At 46.5% G+C, this 24,173-nt stretch overlaps 1 protein-coding gene across 1 annotated transcript; it reads right to left on the bottom strand.

The window, feature by feature from the left end:
• Window positions 1-10,160: 10,160 nt before the first annotated feature.
• On the bottom strand, window positions 10,161-23,828 carry LOC149997717 (asialoglycoprotein receptor 2-like). Its single transcript, XM_090291769.1, has 9 exons — window positions 23,652-23,828; window positions 23,160-23,389; window positions 18,845-18,964; window positions 18,516-18,611; window positions 17,823-17,894; window positions 16,984-17,070; window positions 16,754-16,899; window positions 10,786-10,892; window positions 10,161-10,554 (listed from the first exon to the last, which is right to left on the bottom strand). The coding sequence occupies exons 2-9, from the start codon at window positions 23,281-23,283 to the stop codon at window positions 10,398-10,400; spliced, it is 909 nt and encodes a 302-aa protein (XP_090147895.1). The 5' UTR covers window positions 23,284-23,389; window positions 23,652-23,828; the 3' UTR covers window positions 10,161-10,397.
• Between the last annotated feature and the right edge of the window lie 345 nt (window positions 23,829-24,173).

Genomic DNA, 24,173 nt, shown 5'->3' with positions numbered 1-24,173 from the left:
CCACGGCGACCACTGTACTGCATTGTACTCACATATTAATTTGGGCAGAATCAACACTTTTGCATTGTTGAATCATTCCCACAGAGAACAGGCTATGTTTCTCCATTCACTCACACAGTTAAGCATCTGCTCAACAAGTACTTACTGAGCGTCTACAGCATGCTAGGCACTCTCCTTGAAGACACAGACATAAGATGTGAACAGACAGACAAATGAGACCTTGCCCTCATAGAACTTACATTCCAGTGGGTGACACACAAAATAATTGAATAAATATATATACTCATATGTGCTCTGGAGAAAAATATGACAGGGAAGTGAGGTGGGGTCAATTTTTAATAAGCCGTCAAGAAGAGGGTATCAAGAAAGGATTTACGGGGAAAGTGGTATTTGAGCAAAAATCTGAAGGAGGTGAGGAAGCAAGTCATGAGAAGCTCCAAGAGGAAGAGTTTTGTAAATAGAAGGCACAGCGAATGCCAGGCCCTAGGATGAGAGACTGTGTACAATGGTCATCCACTTGCCAGATGTGTCAGAGATTTTATAGAGAAGTGAACTAGAGCCCTAGCCTGTGGCTCACTTAGTTGGAGCATTGTCCCACACAGCAAAATGTTTTGGGTTCGTTTCCCTTCAGGGCACATACCTAGGTTGCCGGTTCAATGCCTGGTGACGGTGCATACAGGAAGCGATCCATCGGTGTTTTTTCTCTCTCTCCTTTCCTCTGTCTATAAAATCAATGAGCATGTACTTGGTTTAGGATTTTTTTTTTTAAGAGCGAGAGGAGTGAGCTATAGAAAAGAGGAAATAAGTGACAGAGGGGAAAAAATAAACAAATAAACTTGGATCACCAATTCTTTAGGGCCTTGCAGGCTCCTGAGGATTTGGTTTTACTCCAAGGGGCAGACTTTGGAGGGTGGGAGCAGAGGGGTCAGTGACCTGACATATAAGTTAGCTCTAACTATGTGCCTGCTGGGTTGTGAATTACATGAAGAGGGTTGAGGGTGGAACCAAGAGTCCAGGTAAGAAGCTGTAGTAACAGCCGGGCGATGGTGGTACGAGCTTGGAGGTGGGGGCAAGTGTTCTGATTCTGGATGTATTGTGAAGTAGAGTTGACAGAATTTTGAACAAAATAAACAAACAAAGTAGAAACAGATTCATGCAGAGAAGAGGCTGACAGCTGTCAGAGGAGATGGGGATTGCGGGGCTGGGTTGAGAAGGTGAAGGGAAAGGAGGATAAATGGTGACAAAAAAAACAACAACTTTGGATGGTGAACACAAAATACAATATACAGATGATTACATTATAGATTGTACACTTGACACCTATATAATTTTTATTTCTGGTAATAATAAAATTTTATTTAATAGAATGCTTTACACATTTGTGCTTTGAAGGTTTTAGCTATAATTTATGGAATAGGTTTTATTTTATTTTATTTTTTATGTTTTCTTTAAGTATATTTTATTGATTATGTTGTTACAGCTGTCCCAAATTTTTTTCCCTTTGCTCCCCTCTGCACAGTACCCACCTTCCCTCCAGCAATCCCACCCTTCTTAGTTCATGTCCATGGGTTGTGCATGTAAGTTCTTTGGCTTCACCCTTCCCTATATTATTCTTAACTTTCCCCTGTCTGTTTTGTGCTAACCGATTGTGCTTCTTAATCCCTGCACCATTTCCCCATTTCTCCCCCTCCCACCTCCCAGCTGATAGCCCTCCAAATGGTCTCCACACCTATGATTCTGTTCCTATTCTGGTTTGCTTAGTTAGATTTTGTTTTTATTCTTTAGATTCAGTTTTGATAATTGTGAGTTTGTTGTCATTTTAGTGTTCATAGTTTTGTTCTTCTTTTTCTTAAGTCCCTTTGCCATTTCATATAATACATAATGGCTTGGTGATGATGAACTCCTTTAGCTTTACCTTGCCTGGGAAGCACTTCATCTGTCCTTCCATTCTAAATGATAGCTATGCTGGATAGAGTAATCTTGGTTGTAGGTCCTTGCTTTTCATCACATTGAATACTTCTTGCCAGTCCCTTCTTGCCTGCAAAGTTTCTTTTGAGAAATCAACTGAGAGTCTTTGAGGCATCTGTTTGTAGGTAACTCCCTGCTTTTTTCTCTTGCTGCTTTTAAGATTCTCTCCTTATCTTGAACCTTTGACATTTTAATTATGATGTGACTTGGTGTGGTCCTCTCTGGGTCTAGCTTGTTTGGAACTCTCTGTGCTTCCTGGACTTGTATGTCTATTTCCTTTGCCAACTTTGGGAAGTTTTCCTTCGTTATTTTTTCACGTAAGCTTTCATTTTCTTGCTCTTCCTCTTCTCCTTCTGGCACCCATATGATTCAGATGTTGGCACATTTAAAGCTGTCCCAGAGGTTCCTAAGCCTCTCCTCATTTTTTTTCAATTCCCGTTTCCTCATTCTGTACTGGGCGACTGTTTTTTTCTTCCTTATATTCCAAATCATTGATTTGAACCTCGTTTTCCTTCCCTTCACCATTGGTTTTGTGTGGATTTTCCTTTGTTTCATTCAGCGTAGCCTTCACTTCTTCCCTTATGCGTTTGCCGTACTTAAGCATATCTGTCAAGTCTGTGAGCATCTTTATCACCAGTGTTTTGAACTCTACATCTGTTAGGTCGGCTATCTCTTTGTCACTTAGTTCTCCCACTGGAACCTTGATCCATTCCCTCTTTGGGCCATACTTCTCTGTCTCCTCAACTTGACAGACTCCTGTGTTTGTTTGCCTCTGTGTCTTAGGTAGAGCTATCGTTCCTGTTATGTTGTGAGGGGCAGAGCCTTAGGTATTTGTGAGTACAGGGTGACCCATTTCACCACGTCGTGGTGCTATATGTGGAGGAGGGGTCTGAGAGGGAACAATGTTGCTTGTTCAGAACTCACCCCTTTTCCAGACACTTTGCCCACTTTCTTTATGGGACTGGCACCCTTCTAACTGTTGCCCTGGCCATTGTTCCCAGAGTGGGTAGGTCTGCATACATTCTAGTGGGGGCCTCTAAAGAAGCAGACTTTGCTGAGAGACCAGCAGTTTCTTCCTCGACCCCAACTTCCACTACTTTGCACGGTCAGAAGCAATGAGGCTTTATTTTCTCTGGCGTTGGGACTATGAGCTGCGCAGTCTGGTCTGGTGCTGGGAGCACTCCCCAGGTGTCCCTCCCTACTTTTTAAAATGTGTGACTGAGCTTTCCACCAGTCTGCCACTCCTGCAGCTGCTGCCACCACCACACCACGTCCTCTCTACCCCGGCTCTGCCCCTCCTACCTGTCTGGATGAGTATTTCTTCTTTATAACTTTCTTTATTAGACTTCCATGCAGCTCGATTTTCTGGAACTTCTGGTTGTCTCTAGTTTTGAGGTAGTTGTATTCCTTCTTAGTTGTGGAGGGAGATGTAGCATGTCTGTCTAGGCCTCCATTTACACCTGTATAATTTTATTAAGCAATATCACCCCTATAAATTCAATGCAAATTTTTAAAAAGAAGAAATTTACCCATTTCCAGACCCCAGAGATAGCAATTGGATATGTGTCTTTTCAGATATATTTCTGTGCATAGTTAAATACCCATGAGCATACACACACATATGTAATGGGTTCTTTTTTGGTTTGGGGTTTGTTTTTGTGTTGTTGTTTTTTATCCTCACACAAGGATATGTTATTGATTTTACAGAAAGAGGGAGGGAGAGAGAGAGAAACATTGATCAGTTGCCCCCCCCCCCCGTACACTCCCCAACCAGGGATCAAACCCACAACCTAGGTATGTGACCTGACTGAGAATCAAACCTGCAGACTTTTGGAGTATGGGATGATGCTGAGCCACCAGCCAGAACTGTAGTGGGGGTTCACACAAATATTTTTCTGTAACTCACTGCTTCCTGAAAATGTTTCTTGAGGACTTTCCTATATTGCTGCCCACCTCCTTCTGTTTAAAGGCTGCATAGTATTCCAGAGCATAGATGTGCCAGACCTCATTCACTGACTCTCCAGTGATGCATTTTTTAGATGCTAAATCTTTTGCTTTTATAAGTAATGCTGAAGTGAATAGGCTTAAATATGCCTGATGCTAAGAAGCAGATATTTCTCTTGGTTGGATATCTAGAAGTAGAATGTCTGGGTACAAACATCAATCTAAAAATTAGAGATTGTTTAGACACTGCCAAATTGCTCTAAAAAGACACTAGCAATTTATCTATTCCCCAGCCATGCGTAAGGTTATCCATGTATCCACGCCTTCACCAGCAAACCTGTAATCCTTGGAACACCATGTTCAAGAAATATCTTCTATGTTATTTCAATTAGCTCTTAACTGATTACTGGTTTGGGAGGCACAAAGCTTTACATTACATTTTAGGTTTAGAAACTTTCAGAAGTGCTTTTATTTAATAAAGTTTGTTGCAAAAAAACTCCAACTGGAAGGCAGGCATGTATAATAGCTACTTCAGAAAAGCAGACTTGTATTTTACAGAGTAGTAATTTAGAGTATGTGAAACAAGGGATTACGTTTCAAGGACTTAAAGGAAAATGTGTAAAAAGTGAACTCACTTTAAATTCAGTTACATTTACAGGGATTAACAAATAAGTACACCTCAAGGAAATCACTAGTTCCTACATTAGCAATGCTATGCGACTTCCCACCTTTACCTAATATTTCTCACAAACCTTGATGCCCATCACACAGAGATTTATATTTCATATAGGAAAAGGTGGACTCCTGAGTGAGGTGTTCAGACAAGAGAATCTTATCTCTTCGTCAAATGACTTAAGAAAAGAAAAATGAAATCTGTCACTTACAATGTGAAGTCAAGTTCAATTTAGTTTCTTTCACCCTGACCTGAGTTTTCACAAATAATTTGTTTAGATCACTAGGTTGTAAATATCCAGGCTCTCAGAAAAATGCATTTGTAGCATGGCATCAGTATTTGAACCCCAAGTGAACTGCTTTCTAGTTCACCTTTATTCAATCCGATTCCCTTTATACAGGAAGACTTCTACATTTGAATTCAGATCCTCCTTCTCCAAGATAGGGCTTATGCTATTCTGTTTCCATACAAAAAGTGACTTCCTCTGTAGTGAGTTGTGGCTTTGCGGTTTCTCCTTCTATTGTGTTTCCATAAGCTTTTTTGCTCTCTATGATTTGGATCTACTCCTTTGAATTCGTAATTATCCATGACTCTTTTTGGGTGCATTTTACCTTTATCAGTCAATATGTGACACCTATTTCTACCCCTTTAATTTTTTCATTGGAAAGTCTCTTTTGTGATGCAATGTTTCACTTGCTCTATTTTACTAGTATTTGTCTAGAATATATTTCCCTTTCTCTATTTAAGATTTGGTGTTGTTTTGTTTTAGATATATGACCATGACTTATAAACAGAATAAAAGTGGATTTTTTTTTTTTTTTTTTACCCAATAAGATTTGCTGTCATTTACTGGTAGACTTAAACATATTCACATTTATTATAATTGTTAATATATTTGGATTTATTTCTCCCATATAATTTTATGTTTTGAGCTACCATATTTTCTAGCCTTTTTTTCCTGACTTTTGATAGACTTATTCTTAAGGACAGCTCTCCAAAATTGTGTACACTTCAGGCTTCATAAAATTTCCATTCACAACTGTGGCTCTGGGAAAAATAGTGTAACTGAAATCCCAGTTATACGACCTGTTTGCACAAGTAGACAATTATTGTACATTGCCAGGGTTTTTATAGGTAAGAAAGATCTCACAATAGGTTCAAGAAATATCCAGTAAATATTTATGTTTTTCTTTTTTGCATTTTTAAAATTACATTTTATTGATTATGCTATTACAGTTGTCCCAATTTTTCCCTCTTGTCCCCTCCACCAGCACCCCCCATTTCTTCAGGCAATCCCTACACCATTGTTCATGTCCATGGGTCATGCGTGTAAGTTCTTCAGCTACTCCATTTCCTATACTGTGCTTTACATCCCCATGGCTATTCTGTAACTACCTGTTTGTACTTCTTAATCCCCTCACCTCTTCACCCATTCTTCCACACACCCCTCCCATCTGGTAACCATCAAAATGCCCTTCATATCCATGATTCTGTCTCTGTTCTTCTTGTTTGCTTGGTTTGTTTTTTAGATTCAATTGTTGGGAGATGTGTATTTATTGTCATTTTATTGTTCTTAGTTTTGATCTTCTTTTTATTAAATAAGACCCTTTAACATTTCTTATAATAATGGTTTGGTGATGATGAACTTCAGTTTTTTCTTGTCTGGGAAGCTCTTTATTTGCCCTTTGATTCTAAATGATACCTTTGTTGGTAGAGCAATCTTGGCTGTAGATCCCTGCTTTTCATGACTTTGAGTATCTCTCACCAATCCCTTCTAGCCTGCAAAGTTTCATTTGAAAAATCAGCCAACAGTTTAATAGGAATTCCCCTGCCAGTAACTAATTCCTTTTCTCATGCTGCTTTTAAGATTCTCTTTTTACCTTTAGGATTTAGCATTTTAATTATGATGTGTCTTAGAGTGGGCCTCTTTGCATCCGTCTTGTTTGGGACTCTCTGTGCTTCCTGCACTTGCATGTCTATTTCCTTCATCAAATTAGGGAAGTTTTCTTTCATTATTTTTTGAACTAGATTTCCAATTTCTTGCTCTTTCTCTTCTCCTTCTGGCACCCCTATGATGTGAATGTTGGGATGCTTGAAGTTGTCTCATAGGCTGCTTATACGATCCTCATTTTTATTTATTTTTTCTTATTGTTCTGATTGTTTTTTTTTTTTTGTTTTTTTTTTTTTTTTTGCTTTCTTATGTTCTAAATCACTGACTTGATTCTCAGCTTCTTCCACTTTACTGCTGTTTCCCTGTAAATTGTTCTTGATTTCAATTAGTGAATCCTTCATTTCTGACTAGATCTTTTTTGTGCTATTGAGGTCTCATTAAGTTCCTTGAGCATCCTTAGAACCAGTATTTTGAACTCTGCATCTGATAGATTGCTTATCTCCATTTTGTTTATTTCTTTTTCAGGAGTTTCAATCTGTTCTTTCATTTGGGCCATGTTTCTTTGTCTCCTCATTTTGGCAGCCCCCCTGTGTTTGTTTCTATGTATTAGGTAGAGCTGCTATGACTCCCTGTCTTGGTAGCATGGCCTAATGCAGTAGATGTCCTGCAGGGTCCCATGGTACAGGCCCCCGCTATCAGCCAAGCAGGGTACTTGAGGTGTGCCCATCTTTTGGGCTAAATATACCCTCCTCTTGTGGTTGAGCCTTGGTTGCTGTTGGCAGGACAGCAACTGCAAGGACTGGCTGTGACCACTGACCACCAACTTCCACCCTCTGTGGAGGATCAGCTGTGCAGGGGCAGGGTGGTGGTGCTCCAACATAGTCTGTAGCTGTCCACTGGGTGTGCAGGCATTGCGGTTTCCTGGGAGATGCAGGCTAAGGTCAGCCCCAACCTGTTATCTGCCTAAGACCACCCTGCCTGGGCTATAAAGCAATCTGAGATTATTGCTGCTTGTGCTGGGCTTGGAGATTCTGGGGTGAGCCAAACTATGAACCTAGGCTGGCTGCTGCTAGTGCTGGGCCTGGGACTACTTAACAAGAGATACAGGAGCTAGGGGCTTGCTTGAAAGGATTTAGGAAGTCGTGAAGCATGAGCCAAGACCAACCATTCATATGGAAAAGTGTTAACAACTTGGGTGGGCTCAGAAGTTGGATGGGATGGAGTCTCAGGGGATCTCCAGGGTGGGGCTAGCAGTGTTAGCCAGATTGATGGAGTCTCAGGTATGGCACTCACCTGCTGGGGTTCTGTGGCTCTCTATGGGGAGGGTTTAGAAAAAGGACAATGGCCTCTGAACACCTTTCTGTCCAGGAGAAAGCTGTCCACCAGCTCTTGCCTTGATGATAGACACCTCAGTTCCTCCCTGTATGCCACTGGTGCCCTTCAAGCTGCTACCCCATTGCTGGAGCTCAGAGGGAGTGCGTCTGAGTAAGTGAGTCCATGTGTGGGTTCTTTAAGAGGAAGTGCTTGGGGCTCCAGAAGTTTCTTCCACTGACTCAGTCCCTGATGGTTTTTGCAGCCAGAAGTTATGGTGAGTTTTCTTCCTGTCACTGGAACCCTGGGTGGGGGGCCTGGTTTGGGGCTGTGACTCGTCACTCCCGAGATAGCCCTTCCAAATTTTTATCCACCGCACGTGGGTGTGAGACCAGCTCATTCCATGTCTTCATCCCTCATACTCATCTGGATGGATGTAGTTTCTTTAATTCCATAGTTGTCAGACTTCCATTTAACTCGATGTCTGATGGTTCTGAATGATGGTTGTTCTATAATTTAGTTGTAATTTTGATGTGGCTGTGTGAGGAGGCTTGCCGTGTTTACCTATGCCGCCATCTTGACTGGAAGTCAGAATGTGCAGTAAATTTTTAAATGAAATAATTACAAACTTGAGAAGAGATAAAAGTTGGGCAAGAAAGGAGATGTAATCAGATCATACTACTTAGCTCAGCAGTTAACAATTTTGACGCAGCTGTAACTGATACAGATTCTGAATTTGCTAGGACTTATCCTTCCGAATGTATATGATTGGTATGAAGTAAAAATATATATATATATGATAGTGATAATACATGCATTTAAAGTCTTGTGGGACTAGAAAAAGTCACTCCTATTGTCCGGAGAAACCACTTTCAGTGTTTTAGCTGTTTCTTCCTGTACTGACATCTGAATTTCTGAATAATGCACATAAATGGATATAGCTTTACTAATCGTAGACAGGCATTATTTAGTCACTATCATGTAGATGAGTACAATTTTCCAATTGAGTTTATGGCAATTTCTAGCAAATTTTGCAATTTAGGAAGCCTTTGCCTGGTACAAGGTTAGAAGCAAGAATTGCTTGAAATACTATCTGTGAAAACATACAAGGATGACAGCTGCTATCTACCACAGGGAGTGGTGAAATAACATATGGCACATCCATATTCTGGAATTTTCCACACCTGCTAAGTCTCACGAGGTAAAACTTCTCAGGAAAGAGCATATATTGGATCAATGTCCACAAGACACTGGAAAGTGAAAAAAGCATTTTTTGCTACTAGCAAAATGTAGTATTTGCATCTGCCCATGTCCGCAGGAAACATCCTGCCAGGAGACCTGCAATGGTTAATTTTATGTGTCAATTTGACTGGGCCACAGGGTGCCTAGAAACTTGGTCAAACATTATCCTACGTGTGTCCGTGAGGGTGTTTGTAGATGAAAGTAACATTTGAATCAGTGGAGCCAGTAAAGCAGATTGCTCTCCCTAATGCGTATGGCCTCATCCAACCAACTGAAGCCCTGCCTAGAACAGGCTGACCCTACATGAGTACAAGAGCTCTTCCTGCCTGACCCCCTTCAGATTAGGACATTAGCTTTTTTCCTGCTTTTGGACTCAAAGGAAAACATCATCTCTCCTGGGTCTCTAGTCTGCTGCCTCCTTATAGAATTACACCATCTGGCTCTCCTGGGCCTCCAGCTTGCCTGTCCACCTGCAAAACTTGGGTCTTCTCAGCCTCCATAATCACACAAGCCAATTCCTTATAATAAATCTCTCCGTTGTGTGTGTGTCTTTAAAACATTTTTTTTACTAATGGTATGTATTAGTTCTGTGATAAAAATAAAACAAAACATCTAATTGCTTGAGGACCCTTCTAAGATTGGTTTTAGAATGATCTTGGAAGGTGACGTTTATCCACCGTAGAAATGCTGGTGCCACCCTATACTGGACATACGGCTAGATTTGTCTGGGGTCAAAAAGAGGCAGCCTTACCGAAAACAGTGGAGAAGTCTGTTACCAGTCCTTCTCTTACAAACATTTTCCACCAGCCTTGCCAGCCCTCTCCACAGTTCCCAGGCTGAGGCAAGCAGGGCGCTTCCCAACTGCAGGGAAGAACTTCCTCCAGGAACCCCGCAGGGTATGGGCAGATCCTCCAGCTTAGCCAGCCAGCTCCTTCCCCCACCCCCAAACCCTGGCGCTTTCTACTGAATGATTCTGCTCCAAGCCTCTTCCCTCCCCTCCCTGTTCCCTGTCCCTCAGGATCGGGTACCTAGGAGAAGTTGTCTGGGACTTCAGCCTTTTTCTAGACCCTCTCTGCTCCCTCTACTTTGCATCCTGCATTTCCCAGTTCCAAATAACTAGTCCACACAGAGTTTCAAGTATTTGTTTCTTCTTCTTCTACTCCATTGAGGAGACTGAAAATTACAACAATCACAGTGAGTAGCAGGAGGCGTATATGCCTCCCCAGGGCCTGAGATTCTTAAACCCTTCCCTTCTGTCTTCCCTCAACTCCTCCCCATGCCTCTGACTATTTTCAGAATCCCCAGCAGAGAAGCTGGGGGCGACGTTTGGGTGGGGTGCAGGTAGAGATCTACTGGAGGTCAGGGCTCCTAACTGGTAATGTTCCGTCTCATCTCACAGGCCCAGCGTTGCACCTGCTGGCAGAAATTGTCGTTCCAGCGGCCATCCATTTGGACTTCAACGCAGTCTTCGCCTCCACCCTCCTCGTGCCCCTGCCAGTTATCTGGCTGAGCGAAATCCCAGTTCCTAGGAAGGGAGGACAGAGCTCAAGTTCTGACCACGCCCACCCTGGCAATCTTCACCCCGCCCTCAGAGAAGCACAGCCTGGGGGAGTTCAGGAAGCAGAAGCTGCAGCCTTGGAGGTTGGGAGTCTGAAGGGAAGAGAGTTGTTGAATTCGGTCCCTAAGGACGGGTGGAGGTAATAGGGGCAAAAGCCCGGGTGGTCAAACTAGGGGGGCTGGCGGAAGGGGCACTTACTTGTAGCTATTCCTATAGTCTGTGCCATCCACCCATTTCCAGGAACCATCGATTTCAGTAAGACCTATCCAGGTACGAAAGGGGCGCGTGTATTGTGCAATGAATTTCTGGAAAACAGGGAGGGAAGTTTCTAGTCCCTTGCACCTCCACGCAGGCATTAGCTGTGGTTCCCTCAGCCTTCCCCAGCCCGATCTGCCCCCAAGCTGAAGCATCATCTCCCCCCAAAAATAGTTCCCCGCTTTTTCTTTTGTAACCTAAGATATTGTTTAGAGCAGCGGTCCCCAACCTTTTTGGCACCAGGGACCTGTTTCATGAAAGACAATTTTTCCACGGACAGGGAGGATGGTTTCGGGATAATTCAAGTGCATTACATTTATTGTGCAGTTTATTTCTATTATTATTACATTGCAATATATAATGAAATAATTGTACAATTCACCATAATGCAGAACCAGTGGGAGCCCTGAGCTTGTTTTCCTGCAACTGGATGATCCCCTTGGGGTGTGATGGGAGACAGTGACACCTCAGATCATCAGGCATTAAGTTCTCATAAGGAGCAAGCAACCTAGATCCCTCGCATGTGCAGCTCACAGTAGGGTTCCTGCTCCCATAAGAATCTAATGCCTCCGCTGATCTGAGACGAGGCCGAGCTCAGGCTGTAATGGAAGCGATGCGGGGGAGAGGCTGTAAATACAGATGAAGCTTTGCTCCCCTGCCACTCACTTGCTGGGTGGCCCGTTCCTAACAGGCCACAGATCCTACAGGGCCATGTCCCGGGGGTTGGCGAGCCCCGGGTCTGGAAAATATTTACTGCACTAAAGCTCATGCTAAGTGATTCACAATGATCATTTTATTTAATCCTCATAAACCCTCTAAATTGGTTGCCCTAATTTACATGTGAGGTTAAGGAACTCGGAGTAGGCGGTGGAGCCCAAAAAGTCAACGTAGTGCCCAAGTTTGTGGCCACTGCCCTCCGATCTGGCCCCTCACTTCATTCTCAGTTCCTGGCTGCTACCCCGACTCTGGTCCTCTCCTTGTCTTCTGCCCACAGCCTCACACTCGGGATCCTGACTCTGGCCCTTGTCCCTGTGGTCCCCACAGAGCCCTCGGTTTCACTCCCCTCTGGAGCATCTGCCCTGCTCCTGCTCCTATGTGTAGCTGTCATTTCCAAAGGTTCACCAGGGGCTGGGCCTTCCAGCTGGACCCACTGCCCAGAGCCTGTTGTGACTGGGCTACACGGGGCCTGGCAGTCTTGCTCAACACAGGAAGCTGCCCTGGGTAGGGGCGGGAGAGTGTGGAGAAAGCAGAGGGGTGGGCTGACCAACATACACACCCAGCAGTTGGTTCCCTTTGACAGCACGTGAAGGGTTCCAAACTGCAGTTGGGAAAAAAATTCCTGGTTCCACTCTCATTTCGTAGAGACACAACTAAGATTACCATTAGTCACCTTATCTGAGGGCAGAAACAGGAGCTTCCTTGCACTCTAGAATCCTGCAAATAGGATAACGTCCTGTGCACGCAGGGGCAGCCCTCAGAGGCTGGGCGGCTGTTCCCCAAATTCAGAGGAGTCAGTAGAGCCGGAAACAAGATATTCTATTTGCTGCTGCCTGCTGCCCGAGCCCCCTTTCCCCAACACCACAAGAAGCTGAAAAACTGAACAAAGAATACAAATCACCAAAACCCCTGCCCTCTGTGTCAGAGACTGATGGGAGGAATCAAACAGTGCCAGCTGAGCAGAGGAGAGAATCCAGGAGAATTCATCTCCCTGGTTCATGGGTAATAACAGGCAAGAAAGAATTGTACTCATTCGTAAAAGTGGCAAAGAGGGGAATTGTCACTTATGGAACTTATGCAAAAACAAAGATGAGCAAGAAGAGGAGGAGGAAGAAAGAACTGTGATATCAAAAAGAGAGGTGAAAAATAGACTTTGAATAAAAGGCATGTTTTAGAACAGAAGTGGATGTTGGGGAACAACATTTTTACAGCCTCAGAAAAATTAAAGAGGCGATGCCCTGGCTGGGTGGTTCAGTTGGTTAGGGTATCGTCCCAACACACCAAGGTTGTGGGTTTGATCCCAGGTCAGAGCACATACAAGAAGCAACCAATGAATACATAAATAAGTGGAACAACAAATTGATGTCTCTCTCTCTCTCATCAATAAATAAAAAAATTAAACTTACTTAAAAAATTAAAGACGAGATGAATGACATAAAATATCAAGAAAGATATTTTAAAAGAAAGATAACACAATATGATAGCTAAAGAGAAGACATGCAAGAGAAAAATTTGAGCTGTATAAAAACAACCCAGGAACTCAGCAGCAAACCAAGTCCGAGATATAAAAGGTGGGCCTGAGGAAAGAACCCAGAATGCAGAGGAAAAGAGAAAAAGATGGAAGTAATGGCAACAGGATGATGGCTGTGGACGGCAGACAATGGAGATGCTTTTGGATGATGTGTTCCAGAGAAAAAGAGAACAAATAGACAAGAAAAAAAATATTCACATATGTCACTTAAGAAAATATAAAATGTTAGAAAACCTCGCCCTGACCAGGTGGCTCAGTTGGTTAGAGCATTGTTCCGTGCACCATGAGGTTTCAGGCTCGATTCCAGGTCAGGGCACATACCCAGTTGCGGGTTCAATCTCTGGTCAGGGTGCATATGAGAGGCAACGGATCAATGCTTCTCTCTCTCTCTCTCTCTCTCTCACTCTCTCCTCCCCCTCCTCTCTCTCCAAATTCAATAAACATATCCTCGGGTGAGGATTAAAAATAATAATAATAAAGTAAAATGTTAGAAAACCTAAGTTTACATATTAAAAGGATCTCCTGGCCTCAGAGAAAAAATATAGAATGATCAACAACAAGATATATCTGAATGAGATTAATAAAATTAAAATATAGAAAAGACTCCAACCCTTCAGGCAAAAGACTTCAGGAATATAAGAGAGAAAAGACTGAGGTATTGTAAATTTTCAAGTTGCTAAGAACCTAGATCTTCATTGTTTTCAACACATAAAAGAAATGATAATTATGTGACATGAAAAAGATGATAAGTTAATGCTACTGTAGTAATCATATTGCAATATATAAATATATCAAACCAACACATATATGCCTCGAACTTGCAAATTGTTATATGTTGGTTGTATCTCAATTTTAAAAAGAAAGAATGAGGTGTAGAAAGAAGTGTGCTGGTTTCCTCACATTTCTTATGGAAAATTACATAAACTCCTTGATTTTTTTTTTTAATATCCTCACCCATGAATATGTTTATTGATTTTAGAAAGAAAGGAAGGGAGAGAGAAAGAGAGAGAGGAACAATTGGTTGCCTCCTGAACACACCCTGACCAGAGATCGAACCCACAACCCAAGTATGTGCTCTGACTGGGCATGAAACCTGCAGTCTTTTGGTGTATGGGATGGTGCTCCAAACAACTGAGCCACCAGGCCAGGGCAACTCCTTGATTTTTTTCAAACCATCATTTAAAGTTATAAAAGGAATCACTAGTATAACTAAAAATAGTTCTAAATACTGTAGGGGAAGAAGATAAAAAGAACATATCTTAAACAACAAATGTGAGAAAACAGAAGAACATAAACAGAAAAAAATACAGATGAAGATTAAACATATCTATTAAAAATAAATTAGACATAAGTGGGGGGACCCCCCCAAAAACAGAATTTATTTATAAAAAACTGTGTATTTATTCTTACATGTTTAAACTTCAGTCACCTTCGAAGTACTCTCCATTCGATGCAATACACCTATTGAGACATCTTTTTCTACTGCTCAAAAGTTTTTGAACTTGTCGATTTTGATGCCTTTTAGTGCTTCTGCCATTTTTTTGTTTCACCTCTTCCACATCAGCACAACGTTTCCCTTTGAGGACTATTTTCATCCAGGGAAACAAAAAATGTCTCTTGAGGTGAGATCAGGTGAATAGGGGGGGTGGGGCATGGGGGGAGTCATGCTGTATTTGGTCAAAAACTGCTAAACATGCAGTGCTGTGTGAGCAGGTGCACTAGTTAATCAACCATCATGAAATGGGCAGATCCTTGAAAAACTCTTCAAAAAAAATCCACTGAAGCCAAACACAGCCTCTCACAATAACACCAGATGGTACACTGATACAGATGGGTTCTGAGAACACTCGCCTAGCAGGAAAAGCCTGTGCTACAAGGGGTCCACCCTCCAGAAGATAATTTTGGGTTTTTTGGGTCTCTCCTCATACATACCTATTAAAGACTCACTCAATTTTTTTAAATCAAAGACAAAACTTATGCACAACCTATCGGAGAAATACCTTGAGCTTAGCTGCATAGTAGCATTAGTCAGGGTAATTTTTAAAAATATTATGCTAAGTGAATTAAGCCAGTCAGTGAAAGACAAATACCATATGATATCACTTATGAGAGGAATCTAATGAACAAAATAAACTAATGAGCAAAATGGAACCAGAGAAATGGAAACAGGGAACAGACTGACAGCTGCCAGAGGAAAGGGGGTGTGGGGAATGGTGGAAAGAAGGGGAAGGGTCTAGTCAAAGAACATGCATGAGTGATGCATGGACATGGGCAATGGGGTTGGGATGGGTGGTGGGAGCAGGGGGTGGGGCAAGACAGAGGAGGACAAAGGGGGGGAAATTGGGACAACTATAATAGAGTAAACAAGAATAAAAATTTAAAAAATAAAATAAAAATCTCAATGCCCCAGATGAACCTAAAGTTAATTAAATTAGAATCTTTAAACTCCTCAAGTTTAAAGGCTTATATTAATAATAGAGAGCCAATGCTGAGAAGCATGAATCCAAAACAGAGATTCAAAAGGCTGGACATGAAAAGATGGACAGAGCTACATTCAGCAACTGCAAGTGAATATAAATCAAGGTCCATTCTATTTATGTCACATAAAGATGAATTCAAGGCAAAGGCATTAAACCAGATACTGACATTCACTTCATAATGATGCAAAGACAGTCCGAGCCACCATGAAGTCATGGTCACCAAGAACTTGTGGGCCAACTTGTAGATCCCTGGAATACACTGGTCCACATGAAACTGACATTTTATAGGTCAAAGTTGATTGAAATTGGCAATTTCAACCTGACTGGTAAAGCAAAACATGTCTATAATTATTCCACCATGTACATTGAATATATTTATATTTAAATTCAATAAATATGTTCTAGCAACATGTAGTAGTTGCGAACACTGGCTAAGGAGGCAGAATGGCTTTGAATTCTGCCTCCATCCTGGCTTACTGCCAAATGGCAAGTGCCTTAGCTTCCCTGTTCCTCAGTTCCCTCACCTCTCCCTCCCTCAATGTGGGAATAATAACAGCGCCTGCCTTGTAGGGTTGTGAGGATTAAAAGAGTATATATGAAAGTGCCTGTCACGTAGTAATGACTCAGTAAACACTACCATTAATATCCTCCTCTTAAAAAAAAAAAAAAAAAAAAAAAGCCTCACCTATTCTAATAGGTTGATTTTTCCCTGTGAACTTTGGTGTTTGGGGTTGGGGTCTGGTGGCCGCAGTGGGCAGGTGAGACCTGGAGTGCCCAGTAACCCAGGGCAGGCACATCACTGGGAATCCTGCCCACTCTGTTCCTTTCACCCAGTTGGCCGCCACACCCCAAGGCCAGCACACGACAGGAAGGGGCTCTCAGGGCCTCCACTGTGCTCTGCACCCAAGTCTTGGCTTTATTTAGTTCATCTTGTCTTGCATTCTGTCTCCTGACCTGCTCATCCCCTGCTCAGCAGCTCCTGCCCTCTGCCCAGGCTCCTGGCTGTCATCGCCCACCTCTTAGAATCAACGGTTGCTCTGCTACGAGCCTCCCAGAGTCCTGCCAGAATTCTGCTTCTGGGCTCCTCCGTAGGTTAAAAATAATAATAAAGCAAGCCCGGCCTGGCCTTCAGAGTTTGCATCCCAGAGGCTGCCTCCTGCCTTTGGGAGGGGTGCGGCTTCACCTGCTCCTCTCTGGAGTTGATGACGACCAGGTGCGCGTTCTCCAGCCGGCAGAACTTCTCAGCCTCGGGCCAGCTCAGTCCAGAGCGAGAGAACCAGTAGCAGCTGCCCTCGTGCTCCAGCCAGTTAATGGGGCAGCATTCTGTGCCTGCGGGGATAGGAGTGGCATGGGGGCACGAGATTCAGCTGGAGGGGACAAGCACACCAGGGATGGGAGACTCCCCGTCCCTACCGTTGCTTCGCAGGAACGCTATCTGGCAAGACAGGATGCGCAGATCCACTGGGAAGTGCTTCAGGTGGAAGAGCAAGGTGTCGTGATCTAGGGGGACAGAGTGATAGATAAGATAATGATGCGTGCAGTGTGGGTGTCCCATCTACCAGGGCCCCACGCAGGACTCCGGTCTTGGGCTGGAAAAACCCAACACACACACATCACACATACCACATGCTCCTACAGGCACAACAAACACATCACCCGCACCACCCACCACACACTCACGCTCACACACGCAACACACATGCATCACTCTCCCGCACGCGCGCACACTCTCCCACACGTGCGCACATGCTCCCACACGCGCACACACTCCCCCACACGCGCGCACACGCTCCCACGCGCGTACACGCTCCCACACACTCTCCCGCACGCGCGCACACTCTCCCACACGCGCGCACACTCCCCCACACGCGCGCACACGCTCCCACACACTCTCCCGCACGCGCGCACACGCTCCCACACGCGCGCACACGCACACACTCTCCCACACGCACACGCTCCCACACGCGCGCACACTCCCCCGCACACGCGCCCACACGCGCACACACACACACACACACACGCTCCAACACGCGCGCACACACGCGCGCACACGCTCCCACACGTGCGCACACGCGCACACACTCTCCCACGCGCGCGCACACTCCTACACGCGCGCACACGCTCCCACACGCTCTCCCACATGCGCGCACACTCTCCCACACATGCTCCCACACGCGCGCACACACTCCTACACGCTCTCCCACACGCGCGCGCACGCTCCCACACCACACACTCAAGGGAGGAGGTCGGACCTGCTTTCAGGTCCTGCTGCTGTTTCTCCAGCTCGGCTTCCAGAGCTGTCACTCGGTCACCCGCGCTGCCTCCTGGAAGGGAAGGCTAAGCCGATGCGACCATTCTGCCCTGGGCCACGGGAGCAGAGGCTGGAGCCACCTGTCCCCTCCACCTGGGGGCTTCCAGGCCCCGCCCCCGGCCTCCCCAGCTCTGCCCGAATCCCTGCGCTGCTGCCACACTGGCTTCCTGAGGAACAGGCCTGCTCAGGCCACTCTCCTGTGTAAACTCTTTCCACAGGTCCCCATTTTCTCAAAATAAAGCCTCAGTCTGTTAACACAGCTTGCTTCCGTGGCAGGGCCCCGCCACCTCCCTGGCCCACCCCTCACCCCTCAGCTCCACTCAGCACCGGAAGTGTTTGTAGCCCCAAAACATGCAGTGGTCTTCCTCACCTCCTGGTCTTCCTCTCTTTCTGGCACTAACCCCCACCCTCTTCACCTGCCCATTCCTCCTTCCGGGTCCCTCAGCCCGGGGAGCAGCGTCACCGCAAGCCGCTCGCAGTGTCTCAGGCTGGGTTGTCTGCCCACAGCACCCCGAACACGCCCCTGTGCAGACCCAGCTCTGGGCGCCACCTCGGATCCAGCAAACTTTGCTGGCAGACTGGCGCCTCAACCACCCAACCCCCGGCCCCGGCCCTCCAGGGAGCGCCCACCCACCATGGAAGCCGAGAGTCTGGATCTCTGTCAGGGTGCTGGAGGAGAAGTTGCTGAAAGCTTCTTTTAGGGTCCAAAACTCCGCTTGCATCTGTGCCCCTTGCCGGGAGAGAGGGCACAGGACAAAGTGGAGGGCGCTGTGCCCCGCGTGACAGCCCCATCACTGTCCACCGCACTGTCCCCTCACCACCCCCTCACTGCCCCCATACTTGCCCCAGCTCTGCCCCTTACTGCCCCCCTCTCTTCCCCTGTCATAGCTCTCATTGCCCCCCGCACTGCCCACAGCCCCCTCCCATCACGGCCCCATCCCCACTGGCCCTTGCAATCCTCACTTTGGGACCCAATCACACCGATGGCCACCAGCAGCAGGACGTTGAAGCCCAGGACCAGCAGACTGAGCCAGAGCCTGGGGTAGAGACTCTGCAGCAGAGGGGGCTGGGGAGGAGGCGTCCCTGTGAGAGAAGGGGAGTCAGGACCAGGGGTGTCGGGAGCCCACTAATGGAAGCATCCAGGGGAACAGGATTCTGAGGAAGTACAGCCCAGGCGGGCAGGAGGAAAGTAGTTGGGGAGTATTGTCTGGGGGAGTCAATGGACTTTGACCCCAACATTTAAGCATTGCACACACTCATTTGCACACTTATGCACACACTACACGGGCACGCCACACACCTGCACATGGCACTGATAGTCACATCATCTGTGTGTAAAGCTCCCGTCTTAGACGTGGGCCCCTTAGACAGTCCAAAACTAGAACAACCCCCCACAACCCCTTCCACCGGGAGGTTTGAGTCCACGGTCATTCCACCACAGACCATTCCCCGAGGGCTGCCCACCTCTCTCATCGCCCAGCGCTCAGGGCCTCCTCTCCCACGCCTCTCTGCCCCTCCACCCCAGAAGCCCTTGTTTCACTACAAAGTCTCTCTCTGTAGCCCTCAGTCATCTCACAGAAACCTCTCCCTCCCCCTGATCAAGCCAAAACCTGAAAACACAAGCAGACACACCCATTTTTCAGTTCACTCTCACCCTCAGGACCACACACACACTGATCACCCCCAGCACTACCCACATCTCCTCGCATCGCAGCTCCATCCCTGCCGGCCCCTGAGACCCTCACTCTGGGACCCCATCACACGGAGGACCACCAGCAGCAGGGCGCTGAGGCCCAAGATGAGCAAACACTATTAACACACACTCTCACACACACACACATCAACACACAGATTCTCATATACATCATCTCACACACTATAACATACATTCACATGCCTTCTCACACACATGCACCCACCAACACATGTGTTCCCCCATGCATGCACACATGCACCCACATCATCATCTGCACAGAACTGGCTTTGCCCCTCCTGACATCGCTCCAGGCCTGGACCGACCCTGACCTTCCCCGTCTTCTCACTCCCAGCACACCCATGGAGACTCACGTCCTGGGGGTACTCAGCCAGGGGCCCAGGATCTTCCTCCCAGTCCATCAACTGCCATCATCCTGAGTTGACTTTGTCACTATGAGAGATCCCCCAGAACTCTTGACCTCCTCACACCAATGGTTGTCACCTTCCTCCACTTCGGCCACACACAGGACACTGTCTTGACCCAGAAAGGCCATGTTTCTGACACCTCCATTGCCCATGCCCCACTGTGGGCACTGCCTTCCCTTTGCCTCTCCCCCCACATGTCTTTCTTGACCCCCTGGGTTTCTGCCCTTCTAGAAAGCTCTCCTGATCCACAGTCTTCCCCACCCAGCTGGGACTCCATGGTTGAGCCTCTGGCTGCCCTCTCCAATACTGTCCACTCCGTGTGCCCTTGTCCCACCCTGACCTATGGCCTATAAACCCTCCACTCTGGGTCAGCCCAACAATCTGTCTCTGCCCCTGTGTCCTGAAACCAGACCACCCATGGCTGAGTGTAGCCGTGCCACCAACTAGCTCTGAGATCATAGTCAAGTCATTCACCCCTTGGTGCCTGTTTTCTTGTGTTCACTTATACAATCTAAAATCGTCAAACTCACAGAAACAGAGAGTAGAGTGGTGGGTGCCAGGGGCTGGGAGTTGGGAAATTGGGAGTTGCTGTTCAATGGGTATAAAGTTACAATTATGCAAGATGTATAAGTTCTAGAGATCTGTTGTACAACATTGTACCTGTGGTTAACAAAGCAGTGTTGCGCACTTTAAAATTTGTTAAAGGGTAGATCCCATATTATGTGTTCTTACCACACAGAAAAACATATCAGCAAAAATAGTAGCTATTTGATTGGGTTGTACTGAGAATGAAATGAATCAAAACATGTCAAGTACTGATTAGGCAAGTTTGAAAATAAAAAAAGGATCTTCCCAACATGGAGTAATAAGGACTAGATGTGCCCTCCTCCCAGAGACAACCGAAACAAGAAACAACTATTTTCAATACAGTGGACATCAGGCAACACAGGGGAATGATCCCCAAAAGACAAGACATACACAAGACAAGCTCTGTGATTCTCCCAGCCCAGTGTTGGGAGAAAGTTTCCAGGCCACAGGGCAGGGCAATCTAAGCAGAGTCCAGCAGACTACCCCTCTTGAGGAGACGGGGCTAAGAGTTTAAGGTGACTAAGGTCATTAGACTTCACAGGATAAAATACCAGAAGAGAGAGCCCAGAGATACCCAAAGATTTGTGGAGGGTTCCCTTTAAGCAATCAGCTGAGTACTGGTCCTTGCATGTATGTAGAGAAAATCACCTAAGACCAGGAGAAAAGATTAGGGAGCAGTGCCTGGCACTCCTACTGGGCCAGGAATAATGCCTACTCCCACCAGTCAGACTGGAAAACATAACCCACAAGGCACTGGGTAGAGGACCCAAGAAGCCCTTGCCCCGGCAGTCCTCCAGACCCACCGAACAAGTCATAAAAGCAACACCCAAAAGGACCAAGGTGACTCCAAGTAACTTAACTGCATCCTAGAATAAAGCTCAAGAATATTTAGAGGAATACAGATATATCCAGCCCACAACAAGGTAAAATTCACAATGTCTGTCATCCAATCAAAGATTATTAGACAGACAAAAAAGAAGAAAAACACATTTTGTAACAAGGAGGTTAATAAATCTATCAAAGCAAATCCAGAACTGACACAGATGTTAGAATTAGCAGACAAGACATTAAAACATATATTGTAACTCATATGTATTCCATATGTTGAAAAAATTAAGTGGAATATCAAGGATGATATCTAAAAGTCCCAAGCTGAACTTCTAGACATGAAAACTACAATGTCTGAAATAAAAATACACTGGGTGGAATTAATGGAAGATCAGACATGCATAAGGAAAGATTAGTAAACTTAAAGACATAATGATAATAACTATATAAAAAGAAACACTGAGAGAAAAAATGATTCTTTTTAATGGAAATAGCATCTGTGAACTGGGGGACCACTAACAGGTGCAAAATTGGGGTCCTTGAAAGGAAGGGGAAAAGGGTGAGGCCGACAATGGCCAAAATATTTCCAAATTTGCTGAAACTGTAGTATATATCTGGACTGCGGGTGGGCAGGTGGTAGATATCAGCTCACATGAAGGCCAAAGAGGCTGCTGGGGAGGGATGTGCTGACAGTGGGACCATCCCAGAGCTGTCCTGCAGGGCCTTTTGGGTGAGCTTCTTCTCCCATGAAACCCAAACCTCTGGCCTCTCTCCAAGCTTCCTGCTAAAACTCTGAACCCTCTCACCCTCCAAAGAGTCAACAATATCCGAAGTCATTGCTGGGTGTTCACTACGTACCGGGAATCACGTGGGCACTGAGGATGCAGAAGGGGTGAGATGGATGTGGCCTCTGCCCCCTGAAGCCTACCGCCTAGTGCGAAGGCCTGCCAGCCATCCACCCGGGAAAGGAGAAGCCTTCGGCGGGATTGCCTGTCCCTCCTGCTGCCCCTGCCCTGCCCGGCTCCCATGCTCACCTGCAACAGCACCGGCCTCCACAGTCTGCCAGCCTCAGAAATGAGGGGTTTCTCCTCCCCGGCCAGGCTAACCAATTCCTCTCTCTGAGCTTCAAGCCCAGACGGTCCTGTCTCCATGGAGCCTCACCCCATCACCAGCACCCACACACCTGACACGCCCCCACTCCCCACCCCTGCCTCCTGCCCTGCAGCCTAGAATAGTTCAGGTCTCTCTTGCCATAAAGCCTTTTCCCAGACAAGGTGCCTGCCATCAAGATCTGCTAGAGAAAGATCCAGACGGGGGTCTTGGGGAGAGTGGGAATTTTCTGGAATATTTCTGTATCTCTGTATCCATTGCCCCAACCACTCATTCCCATACCCTCCCACATACATATACACTCTCCTGGCTGAATGTGCTTTCCTTGCACAAACAAAATGTGCACAGAACACACAGCACACGTTGTCGAAACGAAGATTGGGAGGAAGTGGGGAGGAAGCCATCTCCAGCTTCCACGTACTTCCTCACCTCTGGCACACACCCTTCCCTGGGGTCCTGAGGGTGGAGAGGAAGTTGAGGTCCGCGCAAGCAGAGCTGTTGCACCACACACCTACACACCTAGAGGGGCCCGGTCCCCGCTCACAGAGTGAATGTGACAGAGATCTCAGGGAGACAGAGTGATCTGGAGCGAGACAGAGGTGAAGCGCAGCCCAGGACACTGGATACTTGCCTTTCCAAAAGTCACCTCCTCTCCTGGGACTCTGCCTACAAGCGCCTGGCCCCTCGCCCCCACCGAGCTGGTGGTCGTTCTCGTCAGAGTCCAGCTGCTGGATGTCCTGGAAGTCCTTCGCCATGCTGGGCCCAGGGCAGGAGCTGGGCCAGGCTGCGGTCAAGGCTGCCCTTGGGGCTGGGGCTCAGTTCGGGGCTGACGCCTGCGCTGAAAGGCTAATTCGGTGGAGGCTGAGGACGGGACAGGATTGCAGGTAGGGTCAGAGTAGGTCGAGGAGACAGCTTGGGTTGAGTCTGAGGTTGGAGGCGAGCTTGGGGCTGAAATACAGCCAGGTCCTGTCCCTTCTCAGGCGATTCCTTAGGCTGTGACATGGCTGGGGAGGCGCCTTCCCTCCACACTCTCTTCTTCCCCTCCGGCCCCCACTGTCCCTGAACTACGGTCTCCTTCATCCCATACACCCCCAGTCCCACTTGCGTCCCCAACCTTGATTACCTGTTGCAGGTGTGGAGGGCTGACTCCCGGATCCCTAAAGCAGCCCAGGAGAAGAGGGGCAGGTGGTGCTAGACAGGAGAGAAGCGGAGGGGAGGGGGCTGGTCCAGGTGAGGGCCCTGAGCCCGTGTCTGAACGTCCGAGAGGTCCTAACCCGGCATCTCCTGACCCCGGGACTTTGGACAGTAAACAAGTGGAAGCAGAGTTGGAACCTGGGCAGAGCATAGTGGGGGCTGGGATAGGACTGACTCTGTCCTTCCTAGAGAAAGGGTCCCCTGGTCTGTCCCCTTCACCCCATAAGCTGGTCGCCTCACTCCTCATTGCACAATGTGGAAGGGGCACCAGATCAGGAGGGTAGAGGTACAGTTCAAGGGTTCTCCTCGTTCTTCCTCCTTTCACTTCCTGCCTCTGAATTTTCAGAATTGTTGGTGTCGCTAAATACCTCTGACCAGGATCAGAGGGGCCGCCAATTCTGTCTCTGTCTTGCCCAATCTGGCATCACCTGAGCTTGCCCAGCTTCCTGTG

Source organism: Furipterus horrens, unplaced genomic scaffold, assembly GCF_987537825.1.
Source record: "Furipterus horrens unplaced genomic scaffold, mFurHor1.1.pri manual_scaffold_11, whole genome shotgun sequence".
Lineage (NCBI taxonomy): Eukaryota > Metazoa > Chordata > Mammalia > Chiroptera > Furipteridae > Furipterus > Furipterus horrens.
Note: the sequence above shows the minus strand (reverse complement) of the source record. Positions and strands in the feature narration are given on the sequence as shown.